We start from the raw sequence: 10585 nt of genomic DNA, 5'->3' as shown, positions 1-10585 counted from the left end.
GGACAACTTGTCAGCTTTAGTACGCAGACGGGTTGTAACATGAGAACAAAGAACAGAATGGAAGAGTAAACAAAAATAAAACAAATAGAGGAGAAATAGGGATACAATTTAGTATGGAGTGAGAGAGAGACAAAGAGAGAGAGAGAGACAAAGAGAGAGAGAGAGAGAGAGACAAAGAGAGAGAGAGAGGGACAAAGAGAGAGAGAGAGAGACAAAGAGAGAGAGAGACAGAGAGAGAGAGAGACAAAGAGAGAGAGAGAGACAAAGAGAGAGAGAGAGACAAAGAGAGAGAGAGAGACAAAGAGAGAGAGACAAAGAGAGAGAGAGAGACAAAGAGAGAGAGAGACAGAGAGAGAGAGACAAAGAGAGAGAGAGAGAGACCAAGAGAGAGAGACAGAGACAAAGAGAGATAGTCAACGAGAGAGAGAGACAAAGAGAGAGAGACAGAGAGAGAGACAGAGAGAGAGACAAAGAGAGACAGAGAGAGAGACAAAGAGAGAGAGACAGAGAGACAAAGAGAGAGAGAGACAAAGAGAGATAGAGAGACAAAGAGAGAGAGACAGAGAGATAGAGACAAAGAGAGAGACAGAGAGAGAGAGACAAAGAGAGAGAGACGAAGAGAGAGAGACAAAGAGAGAGAGAGAGACAAAGAGAGAGAGAGACAAAGAGAGAGAGAGACAAAGAGAGAGAGACAGAGAGAGAGACAGAGAGAGAGACAAAGAGAGAGAGACAGAGAGAGAGAGAGACAAAGAGAGAGAGACAAAGAGAGAGAGAAAGAGAGAGAGACAGAGAGAGAGACAAAGAGAGAGAGACAGAGAGAGAGAGAGACAAAGAGAGAGAGACAAAGAGAGAGAGAGACGAAGAGAGAGAGACAAAGAGAGAGAGACAGAGAAAGGAAAGTAAGTGGGGAGATAATTGGGTGACAAAGGTAGGTGGGAACGAGGGCGTATAAAAAGAATTATGGAATAGAATAGAATAGAGAATAGAATAGAGAATAGAATATAGAATATAGAATATAGAATATAGAATATAGAATAGAGAATAGAGAATAGAGAATAGAATAGAATAGATCATCTGTACCATTACAATCGGAGACATCCAATTCCTCGCTAGAATCCATGTACGCTTAAGTTTAGTCCTATATCCACAATAGGTCTATTCCAACAGTTTCTTTTTGGTCGTAACATTCTGTTTAGGCCTACTGGACTCTAACGTTAGACAACTCTAGCTAGATCTAGATCACGTATCTCTCACGAAAGTTATTCTATACTCGATAAGATTTTTACTTAAACCTTTCAGTGATATGCAAGCACCTCACTTCGCTGCACAAGCTAGACATCACGATAAAATGTAGATATATTCATTAGGTAGATTGTAGATCTTTGACTAATTAGTTGTAAAAAAACAACAACATTGTATTCTAGAAAAAATGCAACATATATTTTGAACTTTGAAAAATTCTCGTTGATGTAAGTACGAGAATGGAACGAGTTGCCTGAATCAGCCAGAACAGCTTGTGATTTATATGAACTTACGTCTCTGATCAAGTCACATAAATAAGTACTCCACCATAGGTGGTCGAGTGGTTTAAGCGCTTGGCTTCCGAACCTGGAGTCCTGGGTTCGAATCTTGGTAAAGACTGGGATTTCGACTTTCGAGATTCTTAGGACGCCCCTGAGTTCAACCAATTCTAATGGGTACGTGACTTTAGGCGGCTGGTCGTTGTGCTGGCCACATGATAAACCTGATCGTTAACCGTTGGCCACAGAAACAGATAACCTTAACATCATCTGCCCTATAGATCGCAAGGTCTGAAAGGGGAAACTTTACTAGTCGTTTCACGGCTGAAGGAGGATAATGAAATCTCTGATTAACAAGCACGACTTGAATACTCGTTTCTGCGTTGATGTTTTTTTTTTTTTTTTTTTACAAATGTTGATTTCTATGTTCCATACGTTCCTTCAGAAATGAAGATGATAACATTCCAACCCAAACTACCCGCAAGACGGTTAGGGGATGGTGACAAACGCGCCTCGAACCCAGGACCACCAGGACGACATTCCAGAGCGCATAACACACTACCAGGCAGCCATGTTCGTAAGCACTGATTTCAACGTGTGGCTTTAACAAAATGATATGCTTTTGTTTTCATACATTACAAATCCTACATAAAAGAATAATGAAGTATCGCTCACAATTAATTAAAATCAATGTATATTTGTAAAAATCATAATAAAGATCTAAAATCGTAGGCCTACATTACAACAGTTGTAAATAAGTTTACAATTTTTAAAGTATATTTCTATAGGTCTGATACATAATATAGACACGAATGATTCAACTGTGCGGTATTATCAATATAGATCTTGATCTAATACACACAGGGTTAAAGTTTACAAAATTGAGTCGATAAAAAATATTAATACGATAACAGTGTACGAGCTTGTTAAGCCACAGTATGTCAGCTAAATAAAAAGATTACAAAATACTATTCTAAAATGAGTATTCCATGTTTTCTTGAGAGAAAAAAGAATAAAAAAAACTCTCCACTACTTGTCATAGAGTATCCGAAACAAATACGAAAAGAGACGAAAGAACGACAACTCGTATAGCAATAAATGAAGTTATATAGTATAACGGCAATGCTCAACACAGACATTCACAGCTGGCTCATTTGCATAGCACAGACAATGCCACACACACACACACACACACACCTTGGTCGTCGTGTGAGTAAGATGTGCTGATGTCAACTCATCCGTGACACACAAACTATAGTACAGTGTAATTACGATGAGGGCCGCGGCTGCAGACACCAGTGTCATTAGACTCGTATCTCTAAGTGACATGGCATGTTTAACCATAGGATTAAGTGACTGATAATTACATTTGTTCTGTAAGCTGTAGCCCATTACCTAACCCTGACCTCTCACCTGTTGTAAGTGATTAGAGCCTGTAAGCATTTTCTCCAATTGATTATAGTTTAATTTACATCATTCACATTAGTGTGACTTACTTCTTGCGGAATCTAAGTATTTACCCCATCAGTCTCCTATCAGATTTAGTATAACCAAAAGCTATATTAACATATCAATAATAATTGACACGTAATGCACGCGAAAAGGTCTCACGGTTTCAATAAATAAGTCATTTAAAGAAAAATGAACTCGACAAGAGTTGTTTTACCAAACATTATCTTCGAGTACATACGGTGTACTCGTTTAAGACAGAAAAGTCTAGAGTACTAAAAATAGATTTCCAGTTATATTTGAGCAGATATAAACAGGGAATGGCAACTATAGAGGTCGCTGTGTTATTTAGATATGTTTATTGTGTCTACATGATATTGTATTTTGTTTTGGTAAAGTATGTGTTCAATATGTTTGTGATACCAAGTTGAGGAATAAAAGCATTTTATTTTGTTAAAAGGATTTCTATTCCGCTTCTTCATTTAAATAAGTATAAGGTGGAGTTTGAATCATCAGACATAGTTCCAGAAGGATAATCATCCCATTGTTATATCAACCGAGGGGATAATAACAACTGACCTCACAGACACCTTCAAGGCCCTTAACATTCCTAGGAACATCCTCGTTGCCTGTCAGAGGGCGGTACTGCTGCAGACCTGCCACATCACCAGAAAATTCCTCAGTAGAAACTGTTAAAGGGACTACGATGAATTTTGTTTCTCTTTAGCGAAACTCGACCCTGGCAGCGCCAGAGAATGACTACTCGTTCATTTCTAACATAATAATAATAATAATGATAATAATAATAATAGTAATAATAATAATTTGACATTAATTTACCACGTATCGGCGTACTTCCGTATATTTTGTATTTGAAGATAGATATAGATGGCAAGACAATTGAAGAAGATTAAAATATTCGTTACAGGCTGAAGCTGTCGTATTCCGAAAAAAAAAGTTATGTTTTTAATAATTCCTTTTTTTAAATTTATGTCTCTATGCAAGAAAAAAAAGCAACATGTTTATCTTTCATTAATTATTGTTAAATAACAAAAAGTTTCTAAAAGAATTTGATTTTCAGTTAGGGAATATTACAGACCCTAGACTACATGTGATGTGTATTGCGCAATCATATTACACAAATGATGATAAACTGCGCGCTCTGTATGGCAGTAAGAAGCCATGAAGCATGACGGCTTTAAACTTTGACCAGCTACGTTCCTAACAGCCATGCTTTATATATATCAAAACACTCTGATAGAAACATGTATTTACAAACCAATTTTAGTTACAAAATCAAAATGATTGAATAGGCCAAAAAAAAAAACGTACTTGATTGAGCTCCTAGCGATGAATGAAAGAAATCTTTATATAAAAACTATTGAAGTTCAATGCCATTGAAAGTCTAGAGTCAGAGCATAACAAAGTCTAGAGTCTAAGGTTTCTGAATCTATTGACAAATTATGGAGAGATGATTTGAGGTAACAGGTTCTGACGTTATGCAAGAGAGCTTCATGAAATAAAGGAGGGGGGGGGGGGGGAGAGAAGAGTACCGAGTAGGCTGTCCTTCGGATGCACTGGGAGGAAAGTCAGAATTTTAAAATGAAGAAAAAAAGCAATGATGCTGTTGTTGTTGTTTGTATTGTTCTTGTCAATCGCTTCTGTTGATGCCTACTTGTAAAAAAAAAATATTTGCATATTGAAAACTCACTAGTCCGTGGCTAGCCAAGTGTTACTTACACATAAACATCATTAGGTCAGTTAGACAGTGTAGGTAGGAACATAGAGTAGCTCCGAACATATACACTGCTCTTGTTATCTTATTATATAATACAGACGTTACTTCAAAAAAGAAGATGATTACGTTCTACGAGTCATTCATCTACTCATGCATGTTAACCAATGACTTAAATTCTGCCAAGTCACTGGTTTTCCTGGCTAGCTCAGGCAACCCATTCCATGCCCTAATAGCACTAGTGAAGAAGGAGCATTTGTTCGAATTTGTCCTAGCATATGGGACGAGGAATGTGCCTTTATCTTGTTCATTAGTAATACCCATATATTTCATAAGTAACGATGTCCCTGTACCTGCAGATTTCATCCACTATAGCAGCATATTATATCAACTATACCTGCCCATTTCATCCACTATAGCAGCATAGTATATCAACTATACCTGCACATTTCATCCAGTATAGCAGCATATCATATCAACTATACCTGCAGATTTCATCCACTATAGCAGCATATTATATCAAATATACCTGCCCATTTCATCCACTATAGCAGCATAGTATATCAACTATACCTGCACATTTCATCCAGTATAGCAGCATATCATATCAACTATACCTGCACATTTCATCCAGTATAGCAGCATATCATATCAACTATACCTGCACATTTCATCCAGTATAGCAGCATAGTATATCAACTATACCTGCACATTTCATCCAGTATAGCAGCATATCATATCAACTATACCTGCACATTTCATCCAGTATAGCAGCATATCATATCAACTATACCTGCACATTTCATCCAGTATAGCAGCATAGTATATCAACTATACCTGCACATTTCATCCACTAAAGCAGCATATCATATCAACTATACCTGCACATTTCATCCACTATAGCAGCATATCATATCAACTATACCTGCAGATTTCATCCACTATAGCAGCATAGTATATCAACTATACCTGCACATTTCATCCACTATAGCAGCATATCATATCAACTATACCTGCACATTTCATCCACTATAGCAGCATATCATATCAACTATACCTGCACATTTCATCCACTATAGCAGCATATCATATCAACTATACCTGCACATTTCATCCACTATAGCAGCATATCATATCAACTATACCTGCAGATTTCGTAAGTTTCATGTTCAATACATTGAGTTTTGTTTTTCTTTTCACGAATGTAATCAAAAGGTTTCCTTTCACTGGTCTGCTATTTATTTGACTTTCTAAAGGGGCACACAACCAGCCCTAGCAAAGGTACAAATAAATGACTGCCTCGTGAAGACATTCAAATGAGAGGCAGACCTTTAACCCTAGACACTATTACGATGGAACAACCTCCAACCTTTCACGTCTCCCTCTCCCCCCCCCCTCTCCATCTCATTTAATTTTAATTTATTTTTCTGTCAATGTAAGTGTGTGTGTGTGTGTGTGAGAGAGAGAGAGAGAGAGAGAGAGAGAGAGAGAGAGAGAGAGAGATTGGGAAAAGGGGTTAGCGAACAAGATGGATTGAAAGAGAAACCCAAGCTCTTCCAAAAACCTATTATGCATACATTTATATATATATATATATATCGCCTTGACTTTCGGTGCCTGTTAAGAGTCCAGTGTACATAACTACATGAGACAATCTAACGAAATCCAGAGGGACAAGTGGGTCATAGGTAGGGGTGTCATCAACTTTGGTCAGACGGTCTGAATGCGAGGACATACAGGACACATTTTCTTTGACGCGTTATCTTATGTGTGTAGACGTCGCACTGACGTTTCAGGTCACCCTACGAGAGGTCATCTCGACTAGTGGACACACCAAAAACAACACGCTCGAGGTGGAATGAACCCGATACAGTCTCGTCATAGGTCACGTGATTTATAGCCGTCCAGCAGTTGCGTTTGCACTATGAATAGCTTATTGGTAAGGTACTGTCTTCTATCGCGTAAACAGTTTTAGAGAGGTGAGGATGTCACTGGGGCACCGATGTCGACTCTTTCAGACTTTAGCTACATGCAATATTTATCTTTATGAAATGACGACACAACAGAAAAACCCTGCAAATAAATATGAGATAAATCAATAATAATCGCCATTGTCTACTTATAGTGCAGCTTTGTAAAGCTTTGCTATCTATAATCAAGCTTCAAGTACGACTGCTTGGTCACGTGATATGCAACTCCGAGTGCTGTCTCCATGGTCCCTAATTCGAATCTAGCACGCTTCCATCCTGTGCCACCCTGCAGAAGGTTTGAACTAGGACTTTCTTTCTAAAAGAATGTTTCAAACCTATAAAACTCTACTAGACACAAATATCCGACTTCCTAAAATGTGAGGCTTTGTGACGTCATCGTATTTTGTTTCAGTTCAAACACTTTGTTTTGAGAACACTAAAGAGGGATGAGTGAAAAAATGGCAACGAGTCATTGGGTGTAAAAATACCCTTAGGTCAGGCCTGCTACAAAGAGTGGTCTGGCTGCAAAGTATGTTGACTTCCTGTTGACGTCACTATACCTTGTCTCACATACCATTGGAACTCTCCATCATCTGCCTTTTGGGAACAAATAAAATCGTTCACCGACAAATCGTTTACGACAATTCTTTCACCAACAAATCGTTTACGACCATTCGTTCACCGACAAATCGTTTACGACAATTAGTTCACCAACAAATCGTTTACGACAATTCTTTCACTAACAAATCGTTAACGACTATTCGTTCACCGACAAATCGTTTACGACAATTAGTTCACCAACAAATCGTTTACGATAATTCTATCACCAACAAATCGTTAACGAGAATTCGTTCACTAACAAATCATTAACGACAATTCGTTCACCAGACATTTGGTTCACACGACAAATGGATCGCCGACAACTCGTTCCCTGGATAGTAACATATTGTCAAATATTCTTGTCGTGTGTTGAATGTGCTGACATTTAAAGTATATAGTGAAGTTTTGAAAATGTTGGTGGATTCACAGAATGTTGTGTAATTTGTCATCGGCGTGTCTCACCAGATGTCTTTGAGACAGAACGTAGACTATTGCTTCACAAGATTGTCTTGTAAGACAGGAGGTAGACTATTGCTTCACCAGATGTCTTGTAAGACAGGAGGTAGACTATTGCTTCATCAGATGTCTTGTAAGACAGGAGGTAGACTATTGCTTCACCAGATGTCTTGTAAGACAGGACGTAGGCTATTGCTTCACCAGATGTCTTGTAAGACAGGACGTAGACTATTGCCTCACCAGATGTCTCGTAAGACAGGACGTAGACTATTGCTTCACCAGATGTCTTGTAAGACAGGACGTAGACTATTGCTTCACCAGATGTCTTGTAAGACAGGACGTAGACTATTGCTTCACCACATGTCTCGTAAGACAGGACGTAGGCTATTGCCTTACCAGATGTCTTGTAAGACGGGACGTAGGCTATTGCCTTACCAGATGTCTTGTAAGATAGGACTTAGGCTATTGCCTTACCAGATGTCTTGTAAGATAGGACTTAGGCTATTGCCTCACCAGGTGTCTTGTAAGATAGGACTTAGGCTATTACCTCACCAGATGTCTTGTAAGATAGGACTTAGGCTATTACCTCACCAGATGTCTTGTAAGATAGGACTTAGGCTATTGCCTTACCAGATGTCTTGTAAGATAGGACTTAGGATATTGCCTCACCAGATGTCTTGTAAGATAGGACGTAGGCTATTGCCTTACCAGGTGTCTTGTAAGATAGGACGTAGGCTATTGTCTCACCAGATGTCTTGTAAGATAGGACGTAGGCTATTGCATTACCAGGTGTCTTGTAAGATAGGACGTAGGCTATTGCCTCACCAGATGTCTTCTAAGATAGGACGTAGGCTATTGCCTCACCAGATGTCTTGTAAGATAGGACATAGGCTATTGCCTCACCAGATGTCTTGTAAGATAGGACGTAGGCTATTGCCTTACCAGATGTCTTGTAAGACGGGACGTAGGCTATTGCCTCACCAGATGTCTTGTAAGACAGGACGTATCTTATTTTCTCACCAGATGTCTTGTAAGATAGGACTTAGGCTATTGCCTTACCAGATGTCTTGTAAGATAGGACTTAGGCTATTGCCTTACCAGATGTCTTGTAAGATAGGACGTAGGCTATTGCCTTACCAGATGTCTTGTAAGACGGGACGTAGGCTATTGCCTCACCAGATGTCTTGTAAGACAGGACGTAGGCTATTGCTTCACCAGATGTCTTGTAAGATAGGACGTAGGCTATTGCCTCACCAGATGTCTTGTAAGATAGGACGTAGGCTATTGCCTCACCAGGTGTCTTGTAAGATAGGACTTAGACTATTACCTCACCAGATGTCTTGTAAGATAGGACGTAGGCTATTGCCTTACCAGATGTCTTGTAAGACGGGACGTAGGCTATTGCCTCACCAGATGTCTTGTAAGACAGGACGTAGGCTATTGCTTCACCAGATGTCTTGTAAGATAGGACGTAGGCTATTGCCTCACCAGATGTCTTGTAAGACGGAACGTAGGCTATTGCCTCACCAGATGTCTTGTAAGACAGGACGTAGGTTATTGTCTCACCAGATGTCTTGTAAGACAGGACGTAGGCTATTGCCTTACCAGATGTCTTATAAGATAGGACTTAGGCTATTACCTCACCAGATGTCTTGTAAGATAGGACGTAGGCTATTGCCTCACCAGATGTCTTGTAAGACAGGACGTAGGTTATTTTCTCACCAGATGTCTTGTAAGATAGGACTTAGGCTATTGCCTTACCAGATGTCTTGTAAGACGGGACGTAGGCTATTGCCTCACCAGATGTCTTGTAAGACAGGACGTATCTTATTTTCTCACCAGATGTCTTGTAAGATAGGACTTAGGCTATTGCCTTACCAGATGTCTTGTAAGACAGGACGTAGGCTATTGCCTTACCAGATGTCTTATAAGATAGGACGTAGGCTATTGCCTTACCAGATGTCTTGTAAGACGGGACGTAGGCTATTGCCTCACCAGATGTCTTGTAAGACAGGACGTAGGTTATTTTCTCACCAGATGTCTTGTAAGATAGGACTTAGGCTATTGCCTTACCAAATGTCTTGTAAGATAGGACTTAGGCTATTGCCTCACCAGATGTCTTGTAAGATAGGACTTAGGCTATTGCCTTACCAGATGTCTTGTAAGATAGGACGTAGGCTATTGCCTCACCAGATGTCTTGTAAGATAGGACTTAGGCTATTGCCTCACCAGATGTCTTGTAAGATAGGACTTAGGCTATTGCCTTACCAAATGTCTTGTAAGATAGGACGTAGGCTATTGCCTCACCAGATGTCTTGTAAGATAGGACTTAGGCTATTGCCTTACCAGATGTCTTGTAAGATAGGACGTAGGCTATTGCCTCACCAGATGTCTTGTAAGACGGGACGTAGGCTATTGCCTCACCAGATGTCTTGTAAGACAGGACGTAGGCTATTGCTTCACCAGATGTCTTGTAAGATAGGACGTAGGCTATTGCCTCACCAGATGTCTTGTAAGACGGGACGTAGGCTATTGCCTCACCAGATGTCTTGTAAGACGGGACGTAGGCTATTGCCTCACCAGATGTCTTGTAAGACAGGACGTAGGTTATTGTCTCACCAGATGTCTTGTAAGACAGGACGTAGGCTATTGCCTTACCAGATGTCTTGTAAGATAGGACTTAGGCTATTACCTCACCAGATGTCTTGTAAGATAGGACTTAGGCTATTGCCTTACCAGATGTCTTGTAAGATACGACGTAGGCTATTGCCTCACCAGATGTCTTGTAAGATAGGACTTAGGCTATTGCCTTACCAGATGTCTTCTAAGACGGGACGTAGGCTATTGTCTCACCA

General features: G+C 39.7%; 1 protein-coding gene across 10 annotated transcripts in view; it reads right to left on the bottom strand.

Moving 5' to 3' along the window:
- The window catches only part of LOC106061977 (neuron navigator 3-like), a 474243-nt gene that overhangs the window by 162500 nt on the left and 301158 nt on the right, over positions 1-10585 (bottom strand). Inside the window, exon 1 of one of the 10 annotated variants that reach the window (XM_056032706.1) lies at positions 1081-1312. The exons of the other annotated variants lie outside the window; for them this stretch is intronic. Coding sequence (XP_055888681.1) covers positions 1081-1120 — 40 coding nt within the window. The 5' untranslated portion in view covers positions 1121-1312. Of the gene's footprint in view, positions 1-1080; positions 1313-10585 lie in introns of those variants that run through there. 10 annotated transcript variants of the gene reach the window in all.

This window comes from Biomphalaria glabrata, chromosome 6, assembly GCF_947242115.1.
Source record: "Biomphalaria glabrata chromosome 6, xgBioGlab47.1, whole genome shotgun sequence".
NCBI lineage: Eukaryota > Metazoa > Mollusca > Gastropoda > Planorbidae > Biomphalaria > Biomphalaria glabrata.
The sequence above is the reverse complement of the archived record's forward strand: the minus strand, read 5'-3'. Positions and strand labels throughout refer to the sequence as shown.